The following is a 27989-nucleotide window of genomic DNA, read 5'->3' on the forward strand; positions in this document are numbered from 1 at the left end:
ACGGAGAGTAGATGCACTGGAGCAGTACTCCCGACAAGAAGACCTCATAATCACGGGTCTAAAAACATCTCACCGCTCCTACGCCAGGGCGGCGGGTCCTTCGGATCCCTCGACAGATGACTCTCCATCGGACGAGCTGTCAACGCTCGAAAATCAGGTAGTACAGTTTTTCGAGAGTAAGCACATGGAACTCCAGAAAGGAAACATTGCCGCTTGTCACACACTCCCAAGAAACCGAAAACGACCACTGGATCCTCCGAAAATTATCATTCGGTTCGCAAATAGGAAACATAAAGTGGATCTTTTGAAGCAAGGGAGGAAGCTACAAGGAACGGGTGTTTACCTAAATGAGCACCTCACTAAGAAGAATGCTGAGATAGCCTGGAACGCACGCAAACTGAAGAAGGAAAACAAGATTCTGGCAACGTGGGTCAGGAACTGTCAAATATGGATTAAAACAAACGGAGCAACACCAGAAGATGTCAAAACTCTCGTTGTGAGTGAACTGGAGGAACTGAAGAAATGTGGCCTGGTGGTGGGGGAACCAAACATTTACAATGGCTGAACTAATGACCATTAACTGGTACCTATGGACCCTCCGGACGAAAATAATGGATTACAGCGAAGTACAACAAGGCAAACAGAGACTGGCAGGGAGGACATCCATCTCAGGTAGACAGTTCCCCTACACTTTTCATGCCATCCAGTGACATTCTCACAAATGCAGGAATTTCTGTCCCACCGAATCTTGACTCTTTACTATTTAATTCATTTGACCTAGAGAATGCTAATGCTGGTATCTATGAGTCCTTCCTTAACCCAGATACAAATTACACTCCCTTAAAATCTGTTGAAATGTCATGTGAATATTTTTCTGAAGATATGTTTAACAAACTGTGCAATACTCCTCCTGGCCACTGCCAAACAAATGTATTCTCCACTGTCCACTTCAATGTACGGAGTATCTCTAAAAATTATGATGGTCTAAAAACCTATTTATCAACCTTAACACATTCTTTTTCAGTAATAGCTCTTACTGAAACTTGGATGGTTGATAATACATCTAGCTATCCTCTCTCTCACTACACTCCTATACATTCCTGTAGACCAAACAAGCAAGGTGGAGGAGTCTCACTGTATGTGATTGATAACTTAAATTTCTCTCCCAGAAAGGATTTAAGTGTCAATTTTGACATGACTGTAGTAGAATCTGTGTTTATAGAACTCTCCTCTTGCTCACTTATAAACAACAAAAATGTGATAATTGGATGTATATATAGACCACCAGACTCTGATAAAATCACCTTCAATGAAGCCCTCGACTCTACTCTAGAAATTATAAACAAAGAAAACAAATTATGTGTCTTACTTGGTGACTATAATATTAATTTGCTTGAATCTAAGCAGTCACATACAGCAGACTTCCTTAATACATTATATTCCAGAAACTTTTTCCCTCTTATCAACAAACCCTCCAGGATCACAAGCTCAACGGCCACTCTCATAGACAATATCCTATTTAATTCTCTAGACTACAAGATAACATCTGGCCTTTTGATCTGTGATGTATCCGACCATCTACCTGTCTTCCATCTCATCCACAATGATAGTAGTCCTGAAATCAAAGATCATATTGGAGATCAAATGAAATTCCGCAAATTTACTGAGAAAAACATGGTATCTTTTATATCTATCATCAGCTCTGTGTCATGGGATGAGGTTATCCTGTTGCAAGATGTCACCAAAGCCTATCACTCCCTTCTAACAATACTCACAAATGCATTAGAGTTCTCCTTTCCTTTAACTTCTAGTCGTAAAAATAACTCTAAGGGGAAACCATGGATAACGGATGAACTAAAAAAATCTTCACGTAAAAAAAATAAACTATATAGAAAATCTATTGCAAATCCCATCCCTATAAATATAGAAACATACAAGAAATATAAAAACAGATTTACAGCTTTACTAAGGAAAACCAAACAAACTTACTATGCTGATAAATTTACACAAGCCTCCGGTGACATCAAAACAACGTGGAATCTTATCAACCATTTATTACATCGCAAGAAATCAAAAACATCTACCCCAAGTGAGATGCTGGGGAAGAATAGAGCTCATTCAAACCCAATAGATATTTCTAATGGTTTCAATGATTTCTTTGTAAATGTTGGCGCTACCTTGGCATCTAGCTTCTCAACCTCTGATACAAGCCCCTGTTGCCTTATTAAAGGGCAGTTTCCTCCACTCTCCATTCTTGACCCTCCTAGTGTTGAGGAAGTTTACAACATCGTCATGAGCTTGAAAAACTCGGCCCCTGGCCATGATGAGATCAGAAGCATACTTATTAAGAAAATCATTCATTCAATAATAATTCCACTAACACACATTTTCTCCTTATCTTTAAAATTTGGCATTGTACCCCAAGAATTAAAAATTGCTAAAGTCATTCCTATCTTCAAAGCTGGTGAGACTAATGAATATGGTAATTATCGACCTATATCCGTACTTCCTTGCTTCTCCAAGATTCTAGAAAAACTGGTTTACTCAAGATTGGCAAAGCACCTAGAAACAAACAATATTCTCTATAAACATCAATACGGTTTCCGCAAAAAGTTTTCTACTGAGCATGCACTGCTTCAGCTTGCCAACCACATCTCAACGGCTCTTGACAATAAGAAATTCGCTCTTGGTGTCTTTCTAGATTTAAGCAAAGCATTTGATACTGTCGACCATAAGATCCTCATCGCTAAGCTAGAGAGATATGGAGTGAACGATTCTGCCCTGAAATGGTTCACAAACTATCTCGCCAACAGAGAACAATATGTATATATAAATGGTTGTTCTTCCAACAGATCTAAAATACTATTTGGGGTCCCGCAGGGCTCAATATTGGGTCCTCTATTATTTTTGGTGTACATAAATGATTTTTCCATGTCTTGTTCAAATTTTCTTCCTTTGTTATTTGCGGATGATACCAATCTCATTGCCACCCACGAGGATTTTAATTTCCTCATTGCACGTGTGAATACTGAGTTGCACGCTGTTACAAAATGGTTCAAAATAAATAAGTTGTCACTCAATATAAACAAATGTAACTTCATGATCTTCTGCAATATAAATAAATCTTACCCCAAAGAACAGGCCAAAATTTACATAAATAATAACGAAATCCATCAAGTTACTAGCACTAAATTCCTAGGAGTTATAGTAGATAAACACTTAAACTGGTCTGAACACATTGATTTGGTTTGCAAAAGATCCATGAAAACGCTAGGTATCTTACGAAAAGTTTGTCCCTTGGTCCATCCGTCTGCTCATCTCACTCTGTATTATAGTTTCCTCTTTCCTTTACTCAATTACTGCAACATAGTCTGGGCAGCTACATATCCAACATACCTCAGCAAATTACTCATCATACAAAAGAAGTTCCTAAAAATGATCTCTTTTTCAAATAGATATGAACCATCGGCACCATTGTTTAGAAACTATTCATTACTGCCAATTGATAAAGTAAATATTCATCAAACCTGTCTACTCACCCATAAATATATATACAGGAAACACTGTCTTCCAGCCACTTTTCATAATTTCTTCGCATTTATATCGGATTTACATTCTTATCCTACAAGACAGGGGGACAATCTCCACCCACCGTCCTGTCGAACATCACGCCATCAATACAATATCCATTTTAGAGGGCCCTCACTCTGGAATGAGCTACCAATCCATATTCGATCCATATCTTCACAGGTTGCTTTTAGAAAGCACCTGAAACACCACCTTCTCCACTCATGATCCTACCAGTCCAAAATCACTCCACCGCACTCAGCTGATCCATACTAAGAACATCAACTTAAACCACTATTTATACCCTGATTCTTCCTTGTTTTGTTATTTTCTGTTTGCAGTTCTTCTGCTTCCGCTCAGCTATTTTCTTACCTGGTGTTTTTTGATTGTTTCAACATCACTAAAGTGTCAAATTTTGTTTCTCTTGTTTCTCATTTTGTATAGTGTATTTGTTTATGTATGTATACGTTCACTTTCGTATATATGCATATATAAATATGACGATTTAATATTTAGCTAGTTATGCTTGTGTTTATTCATTGATGTTTATTCATTTATATATATATATATATATATTATTATTATTATATATATTTTTTTTCTTTCTTAAACACTTGAATAATATTTGATGTCACAGCACTTTGTTTGTTGTGCACTTTGATTATACAGGAGTGGAGCTCCTTACAAGCCCTAGGCTTCGTCTCCCTCCCTGCACTGTTATTTGTTATAATAATATGTGCTAAACAATAAACTAAACTAAACTAAACTTTGCCTCCTTTTTCTTTGTCACACATTCACAAAGGTGAATATTTGTTTAACTTATTTGCCACACAAATCATAAAATAGCCTGGTATGAGAAGCTCAGTAAAAAAAGATTACAATTCTAATTTTAGTGGGGAGAAATTGTATAACAGACAGCAATTTGCTTTTGAGTCTGCAACAGAAGTGACTTTCTGATCACTTCTGCCAATCTGTGACATCCATCCATTTTCTGTACCGCTTGCACCCACGGGGGTCGTGGGCATGCTGGAGCCTATCCCAGTCGTCATCGGGCAGCCAATCGCAGTGCACACAGAGACGAACAACCATCCGCACTCACCTACACCTCCGTGCAATTTGGACTGCTCAATCGGCCTACCACGCATGTGTTTTGGGATGCGGAGGAAACCGGAGTACCCGGAGAAAACCCACGCAGGCACGGGGAGAACATGCAAACTCCACACAGTGAGATCTGTGATGTCATTTAATCAAATTAGAATAAAGCTCCCCCAGTAGGGTTGTTGCTCAAATAACTTGTGGCAGGAGATGTAAACTTTGCTAGCTCGTACTGTAATAGGCTTAAATCTAAAGCAGTAGTGGCTGTTAGCTACCCCGCTTTTGCTTTTACGTTTTCTAAGGTGAATAAAATAGTGTGGCCTTTAAAAATTGCAAAAGGCCTTCTGGCGATGTTATTTTTTCATTATTTACCACTGACCTAATGTTTACTGGCTTCCACAAAAGAGGGCCATGAAACGAGAGATTACATTTTGATGACTGCATACACTACTGCCACCTATTGGTGACACAGTCTTTGACCTATTTCCGCACACCATGACATTCTCGCTTTGCCTAATAAAAAATTAAAAACCCTGAACAGGGCTTGCTTGGGTCGAAGCAGAAAACTGTTGTATACAACTACATATTTGGAGCGTTTTTATTTAGAATTCAGTAAAAACATTGAAAAATTCGACTCATGAAAATCATACAAAAGTATAAATTGATTTTACTATTAAAGGAATAGACCAGTAGTGCAGCAAAATGCAGTCAAAACATCTCCATTTGTAAACAAGTGTATGATTTTTTTTTTTTCATTTACTAATACACCCCATGGTGCACAGTATCTGACATTGACATGTTAAAGGTTCAGCAGAAAATTCAACACCTTGCGATCAATCTCTGAAGTGTCATCTTCACCCAACGTGGCAATATACGCACAACACTGTTTGCCCATTCATGATTATCAGTCTCAATTTAATCTTTTTTTCCTTACTGTTCCTGTGCAGCTCACATCAATCGTGCAGTAGATGTATAAAACTATACAACCATGTGCTTTTAAAATTCATCTGGAGGATGGAGAATATTGGACCCATATAGTCAATTTTATCAATCCCACAAGAATAATTTGTGACTCGAGTTTAGAAGCAATCATAGCATTAAAAAGTAATAGCACATCACTATGCTGGGAAAGAACGATTTTACTTTGGCTATTTTTCAAACCTAAACCGCTTGTTACTCTGAGACAGTTGATCCAAGATGGACTTGAGCAAGGAACCAGGTCAACACCAGTTAGTCAGGGTGTGTTCCAATTTGTCATGGCAGAAGGCCAGACACTTGAAAATATGCTGTGCTTTGTTTTCAATTTTGGATTTTAGGAATTACGGAGACAAAAAGTAACAACCCCTACGACTGGGATCTGTGATGACCTCACAGCAGCTGACTTGAGTGCATTTCATCCGCTTAACAGCGCTCCAGACAATGGGAATCGTTCTCAGTTTTCCACCTCCTCTTCTTCCACCTCATTCTCTGCTTCAGGCTCTTCATCCATGTGTTCCTCCTCCTCTTCCTCCTCCCGACTCTTATCATTTTCAGAGTCTGTCTTCTTTTCTTTATCTTTGCGCTTCTGCTCTGACACCTCCTTCTTTCCCTTTTGGCCCTTCTTATAAACTGTTAAAGAAAAACAAACAGCACCAAATGGGGAAAAGAATATTCATGGTTAAGTGCAACATGTCAAAGTCTGCTGTGACATAAGATGCAATCTTTCAGACATGGTTTCGTTATGTTCTATATTAGTTGATTGAGGCAAACCTTCCAAAGCTTCTCGAAGAGGCTCCATAAACCGTTCAAACTCCATTTCCTCCATCGCAGCTAAGACGTCGCCTGCATTCAGAGTTTTTCGCTTGGCTTTCATGGCAAAGTTGTTTGCACTGTAAGATAAATTTTTGCAAACAAAAATGTTCTTTATTTTCATTAGGTGGCTGTGGGAAAATTGGGGTCGTAGGCCCCTTTTGGTGATGAACATGAAATTGTAATGTGTTACTCAAACAAGCCTGATCTAACAGCATGTTTTAAATTAGCTGTCATGTTGAAGACAATGGATTTGATCCAGGGTTGTTATGGCAATGACAGAAATGCTATTCTCCTTTTCATAAAGCAGCAAAATGGATTTGAAGCTGCTGTTTACAATGTCAAATTACTGCATAATGAATTGGAAATACTTTCAAATATGCATTCAAGCAAAAGGGGAAGTTGCTGTTTGCACACTTGACATTAACTGGAATCTAACAGAACTTTGTGAAAGAGTTGTCTCTCTTCTTACCAAGATGTTGCATACAACACAAACACACTGGCAGCTTGGGATATTGCTCTCCGTGCTTCTTTTGACACATTTACCCCATCTGGGAGCTGTTGAAAACAAACGGTGCGGGGGAGTTATCTCAAAGCTACGAACATGTTCAGAACTACACAAGCTGACACTTAATATTTATTTACACAAGGACCACAACATATTCCTGCAAAATGAACAGTGATACTTGTCAGAATGTTCATTTGTGTTCTTGAGTTAAACCCAAAAGAGGATAGAATTCTTCAACTTTGTAATTTATGTACCTCACATTCTTAAATTGTATGTGCTTGGAATCACTCTCAGTCCGCCACACAGTGCTTTAAAGGCAGCCCATATGCATTTTAAAATGCAGTGAGCAACAAATCAATCCAATTTCTAGGTAAATTAAAACCTTGATGGACATTTTATGCTGAGTATTAATTTTTGTAAAATACATGAAGCCTAAAACAGAACTTTTTTTTATAGTTAAAGAATTATTTAAATTATAATAACACTACGGTGTTATTATAATTTCAACATTAAATTTGCTAGTTAAAAACGATATTTTTTCCTATGCGGTTCTCGGAAAACACTTAATGTCCAGAGCAGCAGATCATGTTTGGAGCAGGACTTCCGAGTTTATGTTGACGCATGCTTACGCGCTCAACAACTATTATTTTAACGTTATACTGCTTCCCTAATCCGTATATTACTAGTATATTAATATATAAATGACAATTTTTTTTTTTTATTCTGTGTAGTATGTTTGGAATTCATTTAAACGATATTTTGTGAATTGTTTGTTTCATCACTAGAGAATGCATTGACGTACTGAACGCATTGAATGAAACATGAAAGGAAGTACTTTTACTAAAAGAAAAATAATCCATTTCAAAAGCAGTGGACCCACTCATGACAGACAGTGATGAATTTGCTTGAAATGTAAGTGGACAACTGAACTACTTTGGCACTCACCGCCTCTTTGATGATTCGGGTGATGACCGCGTTGGGAAGGTTGAGATCTTCTGGCCTTTCTGCCATTTCGCTCACTCCAGGACAGTATTCACAACCGTCCCAAAAACTCCGTTGTGAGCTTCGCTAACGCGCGATCAGAAACTGCTCAACTAGCTTAAAAGCTATTAGCACGAATACATTTAACGCGATATTTTTTAACACTTACAGACGACAGAGTGTTGAAATTCTGTTCGTTCAGACAGTCACGATGAAAAACTTTGTGGTCTTCCGAACCGATTTGTTTTGAGACGTTTCCCGCGAACCGCCCCGTGCATTTCAACTTTGACCTCTGGCGCATGCGTGACGTCCAATGCGTTACATTACGTACGCAATACCACAATGGCTGCTACTCCCTCTTTTGTCTTGTAGTACAAATAGCGTCGATCTGCTGAGTCACAGTCGTCATTACTATAATATGAAACTTTATGTATTCATGAATACAATACCAACTGCAGTTGGGGAAGGTGGACGAAATGAATGTTTATTATAGAGCCAAAGAAAGTCGTAATTACTGAAGTACAGGGTAACGTAATTACTGAAGTACAGGGTAACGTAAAAATTATATTCCTTGCAATTAATACAAACAAAAGTTCATTTCCATTTTAATGTGAAATCAAACTAAATACTGGAATTGAATTGGACACACTAGTAGATGCTGATTGTACTGTGAGAAAGTTCACTCAGTGTTTTCAAATTGTTCTGGTGTGTTTCTGTCAATTTGTTGAATAACAAGTATGTGAGCTGTGAAGTAATATTTCCCTACGCGTATTAGTGATGGTAGACTTTCAGTTCAGTTTACACCTTTCTCTCACAGAGATCTATCGGCCTTCAAAACATTAGTTTCCATGGCAGCTGGCTTCATTATTAATGGAGCAGCATGATGCAGCCCACACAGTGTAAACCACTCGGTTTTGGAGACCATCGGACGAGTATCTACACCCACTTGTTTTAAGGTGCTGTATCTTTTTTTCTGGGCTGTGCTCCAGGACACTAATGCTGACTTGAATCACAAATAATCTCTGTAATCTCTGTAGTTGGATATGAACAGGATACATTTTATTAAATTATGTTCTGTCAATCACAGGGTATATACTAAATGTATTTTTAAGATGTCACTTTTATTGTAAGCACTAGATACATACGTACGTACGTACGTACGTACATACATACATACATACATACATACATAGTACAATAAATATGGCTGTAAGAGTTATGGGATGCACACTATCGTTTTTATTTCAAACGTATAAAATAATGGGAATAGGGTTTTTGAAAGTACAAGAAAACAAATATACAAAACCAATCATTACATGAGAGTAGCAAGAGAAATAAGTAAGACAGTAGTGAGCCCAGTCATTGCTAGTATTTTAGACATAGTACATAGTAAGAAGTATAAACTCCTTGAAGGGCATAGTGGACATATTTGAGATTGGCATCCCTCCACCAACTAGTCCCAATTTCTTAGAATTATCATGGATTTACTGATTTAGAACTCAATGAAATAACTTTATACATAGAAGGTTTAAAATATGACCAGCTTCACAACTGTCAGGCCACCTTTGTACAGTGCCATTGCTTGTACTGTTTTTATTTACAGAATCAGGAAACAATCGATAGAATACAAGAACATATAATACAAACATAAGAGCTGGTCCAATTTTAGCATTTCAATGTTTAAATACTCATACCAACGAATAGTGTACACATCTAAGCCACATGGTTTGATGTTAAATTTAAAATACAGTTATTTTTCACTGTGAGGGGACTCTTGTCTTCATCTCAAAAATATAGTTTAATGAAACTCTTAAATGGAACTGCAAATCACACATTAGAGTTTCATAATGCATGATGCCATTGTAGTGTATTTGTTTGTCCAAATCATTGTGGTTACTATGGTATGGCTCCTGTTATTCATAAATAATAAAACGATGTATACATGTTACCCTAAGGACTGATAGCAAAAGAAAGGTGTATGATAGAACAGTAATTTTAGACTTCTAAAACACTTGCTCTGCCAATATGCTTGTAGTAAACTATAACATTTCAGCACTTCTATTATAAAGAAGTCAACAGTGTTATAAGTTTAACTTTGACACCAGAAGATATCAGTGGTAATCTTAAACGGGCAGCAAGTCAAAATGTTTTTTGACAATAATCAGTTCTATGTGCCTCCACTAGTCCAAACACAGTATTCTGATTAATAATATGTTTGTGGAATATTAATTAAGCAGAAAAATCCACCTCCTTATATCCATCTCAGGCGGTGGCCATTTTGCCACTTGCTGTTGACTGAAAATTACATCACTGTGCCTAAAGTCTTATGCTGCATTCGGGGCAAGTGGGAAACAGAAAAATGTGCACGAGAACACCCCTTTGAACTGGGAAGTCCGAGTTGTGAAGTTGGAAGGAAAAAAAGGACCCCGAATTCACCGACTGACTACAATGTGACGTCAGTCAACCACGGCGACCGCGTGGAGCCGCAGTCAGTGAATGGCAAAACGTAATTTACAAGATTATAAACATATTAAGCGTTATCTATTATTACATTAATTTAGTTATAACTTCACATAAAAGAGCGTGATTTGTATTGACTGAAGACGTGCCTGCATGAAGTTATTTGGTGACGTGAATCAAATGCGATAGATACAATATTTATATAAATTAAGGAAATTATGAAGACGGTTTGCTGGGGGTCAAAATGTTTCGTGATAAACGATAAACTATTGGAATCAGCCATCTTTGTTGTTGACATTTGGCTCCAATGCATTGAGGTCGGAAGTCTCGGAACTTGGAAAATCCAAGTGAGATCATTCTGATTTCCAACCTTCCTCGAGTACAAATGTCACATGACCAAACCCAAATAGACAGGTGAGCCATGATTGGTCGCTACTTGTGCGCCATGATTGGTCGCCACTTGTGACCTTAGGCACTGTGATGTGATTTTCATTATTGCAAACCTTCAAAGATAAATAGCCACTGATCTTAGGTTGTCAAGTACTGTCATTGGCAGGTTGCTTGAGATTGGACTAGCCAAAGCTCGTAATTAATGCCTATTAACCCAGTCAAGCATGTACCAGTCGTATTTATTTCATGCATCATCCTACCGCAGCTGTGAGTTCTGTGAGTATTTTGGTCCAAATCTGAAAACGTACTTTTTGGACATTTTCAACACCCAAAGGTGTTCATTCGGGCCATAGTGTCGGTATGTGGTCTGACACTGGCACACTGGCCACGGACCACCAATAATGTCAAGCCATGGCAGATTTGAAACCATGACCTGTGAATATGCTAACCACTCAAAGACCATGCCACTAGATTGTCATCCATCATGTAATTTTTCTGTTCAGTTTCATGTTAGAAAACAAGCGTAAAATGTACTGAAACATTGTGACATTTGCATTATAAAGTTTAGAGAAGGTGAAATAAAGTTCACCTGTTATGGTTACAGTGCATCTTATTAGGTGTCTGGAAATTCTACTTTACCTAACTTTTTGAGTCGTGCATAGTAGCAGACAAAATAAATTCTCCCTTTAGATTGTAATCTGTAAAATACATTTCATAGACGTTTCGCCCTCAAATCAATTTGGTCTACCTTTGAAAACATTTAATTTTGTGTTTGCTCTATTCCAAGCAATCTTAATGTGTTTTAATTAAAAGTTAATTTGCAAGCACAAACAAACAAATGACAGACATCCTACAAACTATTTTGGTACAACTCGTCATTCGGGGGACGTTGGATAGTAGACGAGTAAAGTGTAGTTAACAGTTGACAGCTACAAACTGGCAAGTTTGCCCATCGTGGCGTGGTTCTGTCTACGCCGAAAGCAGGTATAACAGAACCCACTGCCGTGTGAGTCTTTGGGACGCGTAAATAGGTTTGTTTATGCAGCAGCACTTGTGTGTGCATCCGACCATCGCGGCCTCAAAGACGAGATAAATATGGTCGCCCATACGTGATAAGGATCGAAGGAATGCCTATCGTAACGAATAGTTCGATAGGTCTTTGCAGTCCGTTCTTGCCCCGTTGATCGTTTTGGGTCCGGACAGATGAGGACTGAGTATACCTTGGGAACTACTTTGTGTCGGTTAGCCGTGCTGCGCCTTTCTCTCACACTCGCCTGTGCTAGTCCGCCATCTTGAATTTTAATGTTAATTTTTCTTTTTTTAAAACTGTGTTTCCTGTAAAATTTACGGTGCTGTTTTAGATATCGAAGACTTTTATGAAGGGTTGTTTTATTGCACGCGTATTCGAGGGCGCCACCCGGTGAGTAAAACGTAATTTATTCTGTTTCCGATTTCTTCACTCGGGGCATTTAACGATACTATCGCGTGAAAAATATTTTTCTTAGTGTAATATAAAGTGGTCGTTAACATAAAAAATAACTAATAATTAACCGATTACGTCTCTGCCTTAGATTATATGTTGCATGATGTAAAACCGAAAACGAGCTGATTGTTTGCTCCCAAATCAAACAAGCAAGGCTAATGGTAGTGGATTAGCGTCCGTTCACTCTGCTATTGCTGATTAGTGGGGCTTGTAAGTGGGTATTTTTCTCGTTTCTTGTGATGTATGTCGCTAAGTGTCGTCGGGTCCCTCCGTGGATTCAATTCACTTTCATCGCTGTCATACGATAATGGTAAAGGGAGTGTGTTTTACCGACTGATCGCTATTGCCTATGTTAGCTTACCATGCTATGTGCGCACCCTGATGAAGTTTAATGCTAGCTGTCTCAAGTGTTCGCTAACAAATAGCTGGCCTAAAACGATAGGAATGTGTAAGTTGAGTCACCAAAGGACAATTGTTCTCTGAAATGTACGTGTCGTTTCTTGTGTTTACTGATTTTCATGCAAATGTGGACTTATTTTGCGATGCTGCACTAGATTTCTGTCAAATCACCGTCAAAATTCAACCCTAATCAAGCGTCGCAGTGTCAGAGTCTCTTGGTTTGTTAAGGTGTAACGTTCGCGTTACCGGCAAACATCCAATAATTGTGAGGCATCAAGTCAGCCTTGTTTATTTCGTTTTGTCATGACAATCTGCCGGCGTCTGCCGTTGCTACAAAGCTAAGCACCTCGGCCGAGCCTATCAGGCGTCGTCTTGGTGGCTAGCTCCATGCTAACCAAGGCAATGTGTGGAGCGGCACCTGTTAGCAAACAATGCAAGCTAATAGCCGACAGACAATCTTTAGCCTCCAAATGTCGTGGTGGCCTTCCGGGTTTTCACCTCGGTCAACTTTGTGTTTGCGTGCACGCGCCCGTTGTGTTGCATTGCAAATGAACGTTTACTCGTCATCACGAATATCGAGCGTAATGTGTCCAACGGTGTTCAGTTTGGAGCCATGATTTGGAAACTGCTTCTCATGCCACTGTCGTTATGAATTCCATTCTGTTGCGATTATATTGTCCATGCGTTGCTGTTCAACATTGATATGATCAAGTACGTTACTGTTGCACTGACAGCAAAGCCGTGCATTATTTTAGGTTACCACTAAACAGCGCTACAGTTCCGTTTTGAAATGCTTTTCTACCGGTCTGTTCGGTCAAGCCTGGCTTAATACGGAAACCGGCAAAAGCTTATCTTAGTTATATGCACTCAATTCATGCTGCAAACGCCCGTTAAGTTTAGAGGGTCCAGAATTCCTTTTTGACTCGGATGTCATTATTAACATCATTAACATTTCACCAATTGTTATTTCTTTGCAGCACAATCTACATACATGAATGAGTTCTAAACGTATGAACCTGTATGCTCATTGACGATCACAGTTTTCCTGAGAATTTCTTGTGAACTGCGAAATGCTCTCAACATATTAGGATATAATAAGATGAATATGTCATCATTTTAAAAGGTCTCCGGTTAATTTTTGTCAAAAACCTCTGTCACACTTTCTTTATTTGTAGTTGTATTATTTTCTGCTGTGTTTCCAGAATTTTTATTCAAGACCCCAGTCTTCCCTACTTGTGAGTGTTTCTTCATCTCAGAGACTAAATGCAACTGGATCAGGGGGCTTGTGGGCATGAAGTGGCTGGGCGAATCCAAGAACATGGTATTAAATGGCAGACGACATGGAAACAAGTTGACCAGCGAGCAGCCCGTGAGCCAGAGCCAGTCTCGGTCTCAGCATTCACAGCGAGTCTCCCTGCGACACAACAAAACCCACCCCAGAAACCGAAGATGTAGCCGTAGTGAGTTGAATGCGCTTTTAGTAGCAGCAGCGCCACATTCTGATTCTTGTTTGTTTTTGCAGGGTTTCATGCAACCAGTCTGGAGGCTGAGAGGCGATATGTGCCCTCCTCAGGAATGACTGCTAAGGAGCTCTGTGAAAATGATGACTTGACCACAAGTCTCATATTAGATCCTTACCTGGGCTTTCAGACGCACAAAATGAACACCAGGTCAGCTATTTACTAAGGTGGAACTGAAGGTTGAATATTATTTAGTTTTTGCCGTAGGAATACAATATGCATCTGTCTGTGTTCTTAATTTAGTCAGTCAGTCATTGATTCCTCCATTGATTCATTCATTCATCGATTCATCTCCCGAACCACTTATCCACACGATTTGTATTTGTTGTTCATTTGGCTCTACAGATTTCGACCAGTAAAGGGAAGGCAGGAGGAGCTGAAGGAAATCATTGAACGCTTCAAAAAACATGATAACTTGGAGAAAGCTTTCCGAGCGTTGATATCAGGAGACTGGTCCCGAAACCTTTTTCTTCACAAGACAAAATCTCAAGAAAAGCTCTTTAAACAACATGTAGTGTTTCTTTGTGATCACAGTCCACTTTTTCTTTCTCAATTGCTCCTGTCACTAGATGATTAACTGTAAGCTTTCCCCACAGGTATTTGTCTATTTGCGGGTGTTTGCTACTGACAGCGGGTTTGAGATTCTTCCATGTAATCGCTATTCTTCAGAGCAAAATGGAGCCAAAATTGTGGCAACTAAAGAATGGTAAGTTCATGCCACTTTGGTAATAAATTCCCTCAGTGCACATTTAAACTTTCATTGTGATGTTCATAACACAACTTTGCACCTGATGGGTTGCAGGAAGAGGAACGATAAGATCGAGTACTTGGTGGGATGTATTGCTGAGCTGTCAGAGAGTGAAGAAAACATGCTGCTGCGGCATGGAGAGAATGACTTCAGTGTCATGTATTCAACACGCAAGAACTGTGCACAGCTCTGGCTGGGGCCAGCTGCTTTTATTAATCATGGTATTAGTCTTGATCACTGCCTATTGAGTTTTATGAGTAGTCTAGCAACATTGCTGTCGTTTGTCTAAAGGCTGCCATTTAATTTTATTTGACGACTAAGCAGCTTCTTTTTTCCCCCAGTATTGGCTTGATAGTCGATATTATTCACAGATTGACATGGTTGACAATGACAGGTTTTCTGGCGGTCACTAGTCTGCCATGACCTTCCTGTGCAATTATATTTTGCATTAAAAGTTCACGTTCAATAACAAAGCAAGTAATAAATACTGTACTATTAAACGAAAAATCAAATATGAGAATTGAGAACAGTCAAAATCATTGAATGTTCTAATTTGATTTTATCAATATATTTTTTAAGTAAATAAATGCCACAAAAAACCTCTTTCACTTACTAGATGCCTGCCACTGTCTGCTGCCTTTTTTGCTATGTGAGGCAATTGTGAAGTTATCTGGTGAATGTTATTCCCATTTGTTTAAGTCTATTCAGAGGATTAATTTTTGTATTTTTCCTGCTTTTTCAGATTGTCGTCCAAACTGCAAGGTGAGTAAATCTCCAATCGTTACTTGTAGGGTTTAATAGTACTTTTGGATCATTTGTGAATAAGGTTAGAACGCTCTCCATTCATATCTTTTTATTTTTTTTTAAAGTTTGTATCGACAGGGCGGGACACTGCCTGTGTAAAGGTGCTGAGGGATATTGAACCAGGCGAGGAAATCTCTTGTTATTATGGAGATGGATTCTTTGGGGAAAATAATGAATTTTGTGAATGCTACACCTGTGAACGGTAAATTGAAAAATGTCTTTTCATACACAGTATCATCACACAGTACGTCTGAACTTGGTTTATCTATTGTTGGTGTCAATAATTTAGTGTCATGTAATATTTAACAGAAACATCACACCTTTTGAATAATACAGCAAACAATACATTTAGATATAAAGCATTATGATTGTGTTCATAAATTCAATTTATATCACAGAAATAGAATTAAAACACTTGATGAACTTTTGAATTGTTACTTGAAGTTAGTCCTATTGTTTTAAATTCAAATTTCTTCATTTGTTGTCGTGCAGACGCGGCATGGGAGCTTTCAAATCCAAAGCCGGACTGCCTGTTGAAGTTCCAGTGATCAACAGCAAATACGGGTTGCGGGAGACCGACAAACGTCTGAACCGTCTGAAGAAGTTAGGAGAAGGAAACCCAAGTTTGGACTCTCACTCCGTAGGCTCCCACACCGATCTAGACTCTCAGGAATCGCCAAAAACACATCAATGTAAGCGTTTGTGCCGTTTATTTGCCCCACTGAGACTGCAAAGCAATGTTATGAATGAAATGTAATGTGTGGAATACATAGTATGCATTCCAACTGGAATGGGGTAATCTATGTATACAAGGTGGAGAATAGTCCTTTTAATTTTTTTGACAATCTGCTTATATGTGTCCTTTTGTCTTTGTGTAGCTGCCAGAAAAAGATCTTCTGGCCTCAAGTATAGAAACAGGACTCAAACAAGACAGACTTTGTCAAGAGCCCTCACTACCTCATGTTCAAAACAAGGACGTGTAAACAATAATAGGGTACCAAAGAGACTAAAATCCCAATCAAAGCCTTCACTAAGTAAAGTCCAGTTGCGGAGTCGCAGAAGGGGTGCAGAGCCCAAGGCATTGGCCAAAGGTGAGACTTGCCAGCTGGGTCTCAGGGACTCAAAGGTGTCACTATGTCAAGGTGTCTCCGTAAAGAAGGAGAAGGATGGACAGGAGCTGGTCCAGCAGGCGCTTACCCAGCGGGGCTGCTTGACACGTCACGCCGCAAAGGAAAACGTGAATTTAACGGTTGTGCAGCACGGTAAGGGTTGCCTCTCTTCAACATACAGAACTCGCAGGTCCACCAGGACACTAGTCAAAGCCCAAGAAACAGCAGGTGGTGTCCAGCTGAATCCCGGTGCTATGCACAACTTGAGCCCAGCCCCTGGTGCCGTGGTCATTAAATCAGAGCCATCGGACATGGAGGAGTATCTCCACCACGGGATCGGTTTGGAGCAGCCACAATTAGATCCCAGCTATGCCCAAAGGGGCTCATGTGCAAGACTGAAACGGCCGACGCGGCTCGGGACAGAGCGAACAATTAAATGTGAGGACTCGTACGGTGAGCCGTTCATGCCAATGGCATCTGGCCATCCCGCCAACTACTCTGACTGTGGGAAGGTTCTCTTGAGCTTCTCTGACCGGCACAGGGACTACAACGGGGTTGCCAATGGCCGAAAATCCCTCCGCAGGGACAAAGGTAAGAGTAGCTGTCGCTCACAGGACAAGGGCAAGAAGAAGCGCAGGATCACGCGTTACGATGCCCAGTTGATCCTGGAGAACACAACGGGTCTCCCCAAACTGACGCTCCGTCGACGAAGGGACAGTAGTAGCAGCAAGACCAGCGATCCCAACGATCTCATTGGTTCTTCCAGTCTTTCTGCCTCATCGGTGAACTCTGCTTCTTCCAGCAAGATTAGCATCAAGTTCAGCAAGGACCACGACAACGACAAAGGCAGTTCTTACATAGCCAAACTTAATAACGGCTTTGCTCCAGTCCACACTAACTCGACAAAGCTAAAGATACAGCTGAAGAGAGAGGACGACGCACGGAGAATCACCCCGATGAAGGCGGATCAGGTGTCATTTCACGGTGACGTGTGTCCGGGTTTTGAGGCTAGAAGTGCTGGACATCGGACCCAAAAGATTCTGGCAGAGCCGTCGTCTGATGACAATGATGCAGATGCTGATGATGACGATGATGACTACTTTGACAATGATTTTGAAGACGATTTCATTCCACTTCCCCCCGCAAAACGTCTGCGACTCATTGTGGGTAAAGACTCCATCGACATTGATATCTCCTCCAGGAGGAGAGAGGATCAGTCTCTGAGACTCAATGCATAGCTTGTGGAGCTCATCACTCCTCTCCTTGTAAATAAAGAAAACAAGCTAATCAACTCTTGTGTTGATGTAAAATAAGTACAGTAATTTAAAAATAAAAATCTCCCAAAAATTTACATCTGGGCCAGTATTCATGAAGATTCTGAAGTGTCACCAGAGAACCCCCAATTTATAATAAAAACTAAGTTGAGATGCAACCTGATTTTATTTTGACATCTAAAATTGGGTATGCTCCTCAAAATACACCCTCTCGCCCCAAAATCATCTTTGAATGTTTCGATAAAATCCCTCACAGTGCTTAACAAATTTCTTAGGCCACTTATTACAATCAAATAAGACACTATCCAATATCATGGCATGCTTTAAAGCAGACTTGTTCAATATCAATGAGCTTGTGAAGATGCAGTCATTTGGACCTGTTGCGTCCATTTAGAAGACTGAACAAATTTCACCTACTCTGAGGACAGGATACATTATGAATACTGGCCTAGAACATTACTAGAAGGGGCTGGTAACGTAAAACAAATCTCTACTCAATTTCAATTGCATTCAGTACCTAATGTGATTTTTTTTTTTTTTTTCCCCCCCCCCTTCCTTCCACCACTGGTTTACATCAACACGTATCCGTTTTACCATTCACAGACAATTTTATAATCAATCGTCATGGTTCTCACTTGGGATTTTGAGAATGAGGCCAACTGGAACATCATTTATGTGTTGCATTTTGTTGATTGCCTGTTGTAATGAAATGGCCGTGTTGGTTGAGCCTTCCAAACCACATCCTATCAACTGGACAATTAAAACTGCATCAAAGTCAAGTCAGCCAAACCACATAAAACACCAGGTATGGTGCCCTGCGATAGTATTAGCCCCCTATGATTTATTTGACCTTTTGCAACATTTCAGGTCTCAAAACATAAAATTTGATTTTTTTGTGTTTTTATGTGTGAAAAGGATTTGAAATTATCTCCCCCACAACCCATACACAAGTATGTGTGTCACTTTTGCACATTGAGAGATGGAAATTTCTGCCCATTCTAACGTGCTAAACATCTCCAGGTCAAGTCGAGTAGCTGGATAGCATTTGTAAAAAGTTGTTTACAATTGGATTCAGGTCTGGACTTTGACTTGGTCATTTAAACATCTGGATATGTTTCGTTTTGAACCATTCCATTGACGATTTTGCTTTGTCAGAAGATAAACCCTGCATCTTAAGTTTTTTTGCAGACCCCAACAGATTTTCTTCTTAAATGGCCCTATATTTTGCTTCATCCATCTTCCAGTCCCTACTGAAGAAAAGCAGCCTTAGACCATGACTCCAAATCTTTTAACGTTCCAGCATCCCCGATGCGGGACAGCTGCTTTGTATTGTTTGCCAGGGAAGGCCAAGGCCTTGTAGCTACTTGTGATACACATTTATATTAAAACCAGATAACACATCTAATCTAATCATCAGTCAATTTGGTCAACATTGGATCTGTCAGAAATCAGCCACTGGGCTGCAAAAGAAATAGGGGGTGAATAATTTTGCACATCCTACGTTTATTATTATTAAGCCTTAAATGTTGCAGAAGTTCAAGGGGGGGGGGGTGTTAATGCTTTCTCAAGACACTAGCTACTTTAACTGTTATCATTTTATATCAGATGGCTTTCTGTCCTACTTACATCCTACCCTTTTGATTGGAAGCTACATCCATACATATTTTTGTTTAGATCACGGGTCGTCAGCAACAAATAACAAACTTCTGAAATGACAAACTTGCTAAAAGGCCTTTTTGGTTGCAACCTTAGCGCGATACAGAAAATGGATGGATGGTATTCATGTGTGTGAAGACATGTTCATGATTTTTCACAATTACAAACTACACTTTAGTAATGTAGGAAACTATGCAACATTTTATTCCTATTTTCAAATAACTGACAACATTCCAAGGAAATCACAATGCCCCGTCACTGGTTAGCTATTCTTAGAACAAGGCTGCCGGCTACTCATGCGAAAGGTTGAGATCAATGTTTGTTACGTACATTTCTTTTGCGCAGTGGGATGATTATCTTAGAAATTCCTCATTCCTTATGTCTTTTGTTTGGAAGGCACCCCACATGACAGGGGGAAAAAAAATCTCCCTACGCTCCCCCTCAAATTATTTCTGTATTTAGTAGTAGTTAATTTACCGGCAGCAAATGTTGGACTTGGTTACTTTCATGGCAAAAGTTGCACTCGCCCTGTGCAATTTAAAATGCAGAAAGATCATCTTGTTCTTGAATAGTCTTAGTTGCAGAATTGAAATTTGAGAGAATTGTTTTATGTTCAACTATTCCTTTCAGTGAGTGCACTTGTTATATTCATAATGGACATCGATATTGTAGAAAGTGTACAGTGACTATCCACTCTGTCTTATAGGCAGGTTTTTATTAAGCTTTTTTTTTTTTTTTCCCCCGTCATAGTTTGTATTTTTTTTTGTATGTAAGAAACCATGCTGACTGTTCAGTGTGGTGCTGTTGGTCCAGAAGCATTATTGCTAAGTCACTTCATTTCGATTAATGTGCCATGTTTTAATTACTGCAGTCTCTAAACCTGGGACTTTTCTTTCATTACTATCAGCATTTTTTTTGTAAAATGTAAACGAGTTCATCAAAACAAATCTAAGCACATGGTTTTGTTGTTCATGACTATTTAAATGAGCCAATGTTTCTTTTGTTTTAGAGCCACTCTGTAATAAAAACATGGCAAATCAAAGGAAGTTGGTTTGGATATGCATAAAGGTGACCTTGACTTTAAAACCTCTCATTAAAAAAAAAGTAATTTACAGAAAGACTGGCTTATGTTGGATAATCACAGTTAATATTTTTAAGAGCAGACCCTTAATTTTATTTTTTTTGGAGTCATTTTGAAATGCTGTTCATCAGCACAGTTTGAGAAAGCAAATTATCTCAAACAAACTTGTCATTTTACCTGTAGTCCTATGCTTTCCTTGCTTTTGATTTCTTGCCTGTCTCATAGTGTTGCACATGGCAGCATAAGGTCAGACTTCAACTCACTCCAAATATTTGTGTCATTCTCACAATTTCTGAAAGTATATTCAGTCCAGTATCAACAGGTGCCTTAAGCAATTTGACCAAATTTAAAGATGAAATAATTCAAAATGCTCAGCTTCCCTCTTGAAATTGTTGCATTTACTAGTCAGTCTTTCTGTCTATTATTTTTCTCCTCACTGGAAGTTAAATAGCCCAATAGCTCAAGGGATCAACTATAAAAAAAAAAAATGTTTACCTACTTTTTGTGTTATGTACTGTTCATATCACCAGCAGCTAATCATCGTTTTCCAATGGGCTTTGTCCGTCCCCTTTGTCAGATTGTCTGCATCCTACTACACTGTTCCAGATGTACCGTTTGTGTGCTCTTTGTCCAATAGACAGCTGTCAACCTTTCCTATTGATTCAAAGAGGAAACAAAAAATGTAAATAGTTTGCGAACATTTAGCGTGTTGCGTGGTTAGTGGGAAACCTGTAAAGAGAATTAAAACTGGGCAGTGCATCTATTGTCCAATATGTAAATCACGTGAACACGCCTTGTACTTATTTAACAGTTTGGAATACTTGAAAACTATATAAAATTGCTTTGTGACTCATTTCTTGATCCTCGCTTGAGCATAAGTAGTGCAAAACAAGAGTCACAGTTTGTTTTTCGAAAAGCACTAACTCTGTTGGATGGATGGATGGATGGATGGATGGATGGATGGATGGATGGATGGATGGATGGATGGATGGATGGACGGACGGACGGACGGGCGGGCGGACGGATGCATGGACGCATGGATGATACATGGACGCATGGATGATACATGGACGCATGGATGATACATGGATGTATGCATAGATGATACATGGATGGATGCATAGATGATACATGGATGATACATGGATGGATACATGGACGATACATGGATGGATGGATGGATGGATGGATACATGATGGATACATGGATGGATACATGGATGGATACATGGATGGATGGATACATGGATGGATACATGATGGATACATGGATGGATGGATAGATAGATGGATGGATGGATGGATAGATAGAGACAGGTAGTTAGATAGGTAGGTAGATGGATATATGGATGGATGGCCTATATTTTCAGGCCATCAAAACAAAATCATCTAAACAAAACATCATGCATTCCAGTTTAATTGCATCATAAACAAAAAAAATACAAATTAACACAACATTCACGTAAATATAGTGTAGACATATTGCTGACAGACCAAGTAAAAAATATATAACAGTATATAACAATATCAAATCAAAAAGAGTTTCAAACATGCAGTGGACTTAGAAAAAAATGATGTTACGTTATGTAATATATTTAGCTGTATTTAGAAACACATTTTAACTTTTACCACAGTGTTTACTCGAACAAAATTAAATTCCTGTGCTTTACCAGAGAATTTCTTCTCGCCCATTTGAGGTAAACAGATCTTTTACCAATAATATATTTGTCAACGCAAGACTTGTTCTTTTTTCTTACAGCGGGTTTTTTATTAAAAAAAAAAAAACTTTAACGAATAAAAGAGACAAAAAGGAAAAGAAAAAAAACAAGATAAACATGAATGAATAAAATAAATGAATAATAATAAATAATATTTTTTAAAAACTGCCAGGGATCCGAAATAAAAATTAAGAAACGTTGAAAACATTGAAATGGTAACATACTTTCAGCTTTAATGTTTTTAGAACCAGGTACAAAATGGAATTACAACTATTGCTACAGCGCGTTTCGTGTCAAAGGTCCCTTATTTCTTTCCGTAGTCAGTTAACCTTTGACTCCATATCATCGACCAATAAGAAGAGTTGCACTCATGTCGTCTATCCAATCAAATGTGATGGAGCTACATTTAAAACTTGCTGCACCTCTGGTAACATTAGCTTTCAACGACAGTCGCCTGTTTGGTTTATATTATTTTATCTTTTAAACTTGCCGGGTTAAATTGGGGGGTTTGCGTTGCAATGTTGTCTGTAGCCATGTCGTCAATGGAAGCACAAAGTCTGGTAAGAAAAACAAAATATTTAAAAGATTAGCAAATGCTTTGATTGTCGTGCAAGCACTTTAGTCGTAGTTTAAATTGAACGGTCTTTAAATGTATTTCAGCCGCTTCCAGAGACTGATAACCCCTTAAAGATGAGTAAACCATTAGCAGTTGTTACGAGACGTGTTGCTCTTACCGAGGTGACCAACGCGTCCGCGTCAGGAGTCAACACAAAGGTAAGGTCGCGCATCAAAAAAGAAAAGAAATGGCCACTGCACTTTTAAGTCTAGTCGAGGGGCTTTCAACTGGTTTTGTCCAAGGGACCACCATTATAACCGAGAAGCTAGTGGGGGACCACTGCTTTGGCAGAATATTATTTTATTTTGCACCGAACAAGGATAGATTTATACAGGCTGTTTATTTGCATCTGTATGTCTATTTTGGGAATCTTAACTACATTTGACAGAATTTGGATGGTTAAATGATTGACGAAATTATCTGGGAAATCAAGTGCAAAAAAGATTTTTTTTTTATTTTTTATTTTTTTTTATAAACGTCACGTTACAATTTCGTGGACCATTTGCAATACCGCCACAGACCACTAGAGGGCAAGAAATCAGATCATTCATTTGATCCAAGTACGATGTAAAACACGATTAATTTGTCTACGGTAGTTGGACTCTAGTTTTATAGTTGAAAACCGACAAAGATAAAATGCACATTTAGATTAGAAACACAAATGTACCACGTACAGTGTCATGAAGAAATATAAAGATAGGATAGCCTTGATTTGTCCCAACAAATGGCCCATAGGTCGTACTTATCAACAGCATTTAATACAGTAATAGTAGTACTACAGATGTCCTTATGAAATTGAGTCAATTGACTGTCCGATGCAGTGTATTTTTTCCCTTCTATTTGAGTTATTCTTGTAATTAACTTGCATCTCACTACTGCTTTATTTCAAACCTTTGCCTACAGAAAAGGGGACAACGCAAAGCACGTGGAGCTCACCAAGCTAAAGCGGTGGAGTTGGTTCAAGTTAAAGCAACAGCAACAGATGCCCTTCTTCCGCTTTCAGAAGCATCAGAAGATGTGTCCATGAAAGATGAAGAGGAGGTGCAACTGTGCCAGGCTTTCTCCAACGTGCTGCTCACTGTGGATGATGTGGACGAGAATGATGCTGACATGCCCCAGCTGTGCTCTGAATACGTGAAGGACATCTACAAATATCTGCACCACCTGGAGGTACTCTTATTCTCACTCAGCCTACCTAGCTTGTTGCTAGATGAAACGCATGATATACTCTCTTGTTTCTCTGTTGCATAGGCAGAGCAGCCTATACGTTCTAACTACATGCTAGGTTACGAAATCACTGACTCCATGCGAGCACTTCTCATCGACTGGATGGTCAAGGTTCATTCCAGGTTCCAGTTGCTGCAGGAGACCTTGTATCTCTCTGTTGCCATCCTCGACCGGTTTCTCCAGGTAAGAACCATCAATTTATTAGTTTTATTTTTATAAAATAAAAAAATGGTTTACCTGCAGATCCAGCCAGTTTCTCGTCGAAAGCTGCAACTTGTCGGTGTGACTGCAATGCTGGTTGCCTCAAAGTATGAGGAGTCGTATCCTCCGGTCGTGGGAGACTTTGCCTACGTCACGGACAGCGCGTTCACCAATGCTCAGATTTTGGAGATGGAGCAGCTAGTTCTGAAGACCCTCAACTTTCAGCTCGGTCGTCCTCTTCCGCTACACTTCCTCAGGAGAGCTTCAAAAGTGGCGAATGTGAGATTTGAATTTACAGCTTTGCTTAATAATCTTGTCCAAACTGCAGTAAGAACAGCTAATTAAGTAGTGTCCACATGCTTTGATCTGTCCTTGGACATTCGTTTCCACCCAGTGTGACACGGAAAGGCACATGCTGGCCAAATATCTGATGGAGCTGACCCTCATTGATTACGAAATGGTGCATTATCGCCCATCTGAGATTGCTGCTGCGGCTCTGTGCCTCTCTCAGCTGCTGCTGAATGGACTGCCTTGGGTGAGCCTCATGGTACTCTGCAATATTGCTCATAAGAGTAGAGGGCCTGAGTCGTGTAGGTATACAGGCTCACTTGATTTGAATGGAATAGTTTGTCAAAAATATTTTATGTCTTCTTGTCAGTCACCCACACAAGAACACTACTCGACGTATGACGAGGCCCACCTGAAGCCCATCATGCAGCACATGGCCAAAAATGTTGTGAAGGTAAATGGCAGCAAGTTCCAGGTGAGTGAGTGGCTGGTGAGCGCAATGACATCAACAGAAGAAGCACAGTTTACAGTGCTTCTCTCTTTACAGGCTGTCAGGAACAAGTATTCAAGCAGCAAGTTGATGAAGATCAGCCTCATTCCGCAGCTCAAGTCGTCACTAATCAGCAACATGGCAGCTGCTCTCAATGCCCCTTGAACTTTTTCTATTTTTTTTTAACTTTCCCATGCACTTTATCTTAATTTTAAGAATCCAAATCCTTTTTATCTCAGATTTTTTTTAAATAACTGAGTCATTGTTTGGGAGTTGTCTTGATGATGCATGGTTATGTAACATTGCCCCGTCCTTTTGACATTAAAGTGACCTGTTCTCTATGCACTTTGTGTTCTCTTCCATTTGTGTTCCACAATCTACCCGAATGTCCCTTTTAGTCATACTTAAAAATAAAACAAAATTGCATTTCAGATTTGGCATTTGAATTTGTGCCAGATGTGCAATTGAAATCTGTTCAAACATTTTCTCCAGCTTTAAAACGAAAATGGGGCCTCTTCCTCCACTCAAACTGGGTGTTCAATATATATCTCTTAACACTGGTGTGTCATGGACAGCAGTAAAACATTAGTTTTTTTTTTTTTTTTTCCCCCCACTTGTCAACTGAAAATGACATCACAGTTGGCAGGTCTTGGGTCACAATCAATCACTGCTCACCGGTTTTCTGAAGCTGCATCATCAAGGACCCCCACACACACACACACACACACACACACACACACACACACACACACACACACACACACACACACACACACACACACACACACACACACACACACACACACACACACACACACACACACACACACACACACACACACACACACACACACACACACACACACACATACTTTTCCATCCTCTCCTCACAGGCAGACAAACTACGGGGCATCCAGACATGACGAGCTTCTTTCTGGAAGTTGTTACACTGTTAAACTCAAGTGGCCTGCAACAACAAGCCCCCTCACTCCACATACACATCATTCACGCATGTTGACCATTTTATCTAAGTACATAGACCAAGCAGGTAATATAATGCGCGACTCAAATCTTTCATGGCATGTTTGTACCTTAAACAGTGAATAAGCATTTCCCTTTTCCAAGCATTGTTTTTTGTTTAAATATTGATTATTTTATTGTATTGTAAGCCTTTTGGCTTACTTGTGTATCTGGGACCTCAGGTATCTTGATTAATGCAATATGTGTGTGCTTTTATCATACAATTCCTTGAATTCTTGAAAATGTTAGTCGGCCTCAGAGTGCTTGCTGTATGTTGCCAGGCATCACCAAACCAGGTGGACTTTAGGGGGGAAAAAAGCAGAAGAACTTTCCAGGGAGAACCAGTTCCTGTGGCCAACTCAGTGCTCTGTATGGCCGGCCACAAATGTGGTGCCCACTCACTGATTTTCAATGGAGCCAACATAATGAAGAGACATGGCGGCCGCAAGATATCCACATATCAGTAACTACCAGTCAGAGGAAAACTTCTTGGCATATCAAATGAAGGAGACAAATAGTAATCCAATCAGAACAAAGCTTATTTACATATCAAATATAAATGACAAATTCCACTGTTATACAAGCCAGGTGTTGAAGACCAGCTGAAATAGCTAGAAAAATCTAATCATGGGAATTTGCAAACCAAATTCTTTTGCAAAAACTCATCTATCCAACAAAGGGACATCAAAGATTATTTTTGGAAAATGGAAAAAACAAATGGATTGATCTTACCAATATTGAGCAACCAGTAAACGTCCATTGTGGCCATGATGCAGGAGCCTAGGCATGAGCGCAATTGCTCAATTTTTGGTACAACCTGAGTCGTGTCTCAAATGTAGATCAGCAAATATTCAACAAATCGTTTGAGAGAGTAATCCAGAAATTTACAGGTAGGTTCTGAGTTATTCCCAATAATTATTTGTCTACCAGGTGGATTTTCCCAAAATTTCCTCCAGGTTGGAGAGCATGTAGAAAGACGGGAGATGTGGGTGTTGACAGAGAAACGTCTCATACTTGCTCTTCTTAATAATTGTGTGATTTCGCATAATCTAATTGGTGTCACATCTTTCTTTTCATTGTGTCCAATTCCGTAATTTCATCTGAGCTATTGTCAATTGATCATTTTTTTTTAATTCATTTTTTCAATTGTTTACCGGAACTCGCTCGGTGCTGAAAGATGATTCATAGGTGACAGCTCAGTTCATCCTGTGGATCTGAACTATGAATTCATGACACTAGCATTGAATCTAGCAGTGTGAGTAAAAAAGTGGAGCTGAGGTCATTAAGTTCAGCCCTCATCTTACCAGCTCAAGTCATTCAGTCATTAATCTAGAGCATCCCTTATCTGTTATACAACTTGTATGAAGCCCGGACCACAGCGCAGAAACTGTTATTCGCTTTGTTTGTTGTCTAACTTGTGCTGTTACAATCTAAACAATGATTTACTGTAGCTCTGTGATCTCAACTTTGTGACATTGGAAGCTACAGAATTACACCATTTAGAATGTGACTGTGGTTCATGTTTTTTTCTGTCACTGACTTATGTGGCATGAGGGGGCCCATTGT

The 27989-nt window shown here is 39.4% G+C and overlaps 3 protein-coding genes across 10 annotated transcripts; 2 read left to right on the plus strand and 1 right to left on the minus strand.

Moving 5' to 3' along the window:
• Positions 1 to 5246: 5246 nt before the first annotated feature.
• Positions 5247 to 8245, minus strand: pole3 (polymerase (DNA directed), epsilon 3 (p17 subunit)). The gene is made up of 4 exons (XM_037246853.1): positions 7904 to 8245; positions 6923 to 7008; positions 6412 to 6530; positions 5247 to 6270 (listed from the first exon to the last, which is right to left on the minus strand). Exons 1-4 carry the CDS (start codon positions 7967 to 7969, stop codon positions 6095 to 6097), a joined length of 447 nt encoding a protein of 148 aa, XP_037102748.1. The 5' UTR covers positions 7970 to 8245; the 3' UTR covers positions 5247 to 6094.
• A 3315-nt stretch (positions 8246 to 11560) lies between these two features.
• Positions 11561 to 21716, plus strand: kmt5b (lysine methyltransferase 5B). 8 transcript variants are annotated; one of them, XM_037246848.1, is made up of 10 exons: positions 11561 to 11773; positions 13874 to 14131; positions 14194 to 14341; positions 14537 to 14702; positions 14788 to 14897; positions 14994 to 15160; positions 15682 to 15701; positions 15809 to 15945; positions 16236 to 16435; positions 16622 to 21716. In XM_037246848.1, exons 2-10 carry the CDS (start codon positions 13963 to 13965, stop codon positions 18088 to 18090), a joined length of 2586 nt encoding a protein of 861 aa, XP_037102743.1. In that variant the 5' UTR covers positions 11561 to 11773; positions 13874 to 13962; the 3' UTR covers positions 18091 to 21716. The 8 variants fall into 8 exon arrangements, with proteins under 8 accessions (XP_037102743.1, XP_037102741.1, XP_037102745.1 ...); XM_037246846.1 differs by lacking the exon at positions 11561 to 11773 and adding an exon at positions 11796 to 12220; XM_037246850.1 differs by lacking the exon at positions 11561 to 11773 and adding an exon at positions 11796 to 12209 and having other exon boundaries at positions 13928 to 14131.
• A 1267-nt stretch (positions 21717 to 22983) lies between these two features.
• LOC119120194 (G2/mitotic-specific cyclin-B2-like) lies at positions 22984 to 25748 on the plus strand. The gene is made up of 8 exons (XM_037246852.1): positions 22984 to 23141; positions 23242 to 23355; positions 24101 to 24367; positions 24449 to 24607; positions 24668 to 24904; positions 25020 to 25160; positions 25284 to 25388; positions 25461 to 25748. The coding sequence occupies exons 1-8, from the start codon at positions 23100 to 23102 to the stop codon at positions 25566 to 25568; spliced, it is 1173 nt and encodes a 390-aa protein (XP_037102747.1). The 5' UTR covers positions 22984 to 23099; the 3' UTR covers positions 25569 to 25748.
• Positions 25749 to 27989: the final 2241 nt, after the last annotated feature.

Source organism: Syngnathus acus, chromosome 3 (assembly GCF_901709675.1).
Source record: "Syngnathus acus chromosome 3, fSynAcu1.2, whole genome shotgun sequence".
Taxonomy (NCBI): Eukaryota; Metazoa; Chordata; class Actinopteri; order Syngnathiformes; family Syngnathidae; genus Syngnathus; species Syngnathus acus.

Coding starts and splice junctions, on each gene's coding strand:
- pole3 (XM_037246853.1), bottom strand. CDS start 7,969: ATGGCAGAAAGGCCAGAAGATCTCAACCTTCCCAACGCGGTCATCACC. Junction 7,009..7,903: donor CCCGAATCATCAAAGAGGCG/GTGAGTGCCAAA, acceptor TGTTTTCAACAG/CTCCCAGATGGGGTAAATGT. Junction 6,271..6,411: donor TCTTCGAGAAGCTTTGGAAG/GTTTGCCTCAAT, acceptor TTTCTTTAACAG/TTTATAAGAAGGGCCAAAAG.
- kmt5b (XM_037246844.1), top strand. CDS start 12,516: ATGTCGCTAAGTGTCGTCGGGTCCCTCCGTGGATTCAATTCACTTTCA. Junction 12,583..13,873: donor ATCGCTGTCATACGATAATG/GTAAAGGGAGTG, acceptor CTGTGTTTCCAG/AATTTTTATTCAAGACCCCA. Junction 15,946..16,235: donor GAATGCTACACCTGTGAACG/GTAAATTGAAAA, acceptor GTTGTCGTGCAG/ACGCGGCATGGGAGCTTTCA.
- LOC119120194 (XM_037246852.1), top strand. CDS start 23,100: ATGTTGTCTGTAGCCATGTCGTCAATGGAAGCACAAAGTCTG. Junction 24,368..24,448: donor AATATCTGCACCACCTGGAG/GTACTCTTATTC, acceptor TCTGTTGCATAG/GCAGAGCAGCCTATACGTTC. Junction 24,905..25,019: donor GAGCTTCAAAAGTGGCGAAT/GTGAGATTTGAA, acceptor GTTTCCACCCAG/TGTGACACGGAAAGGCACAT.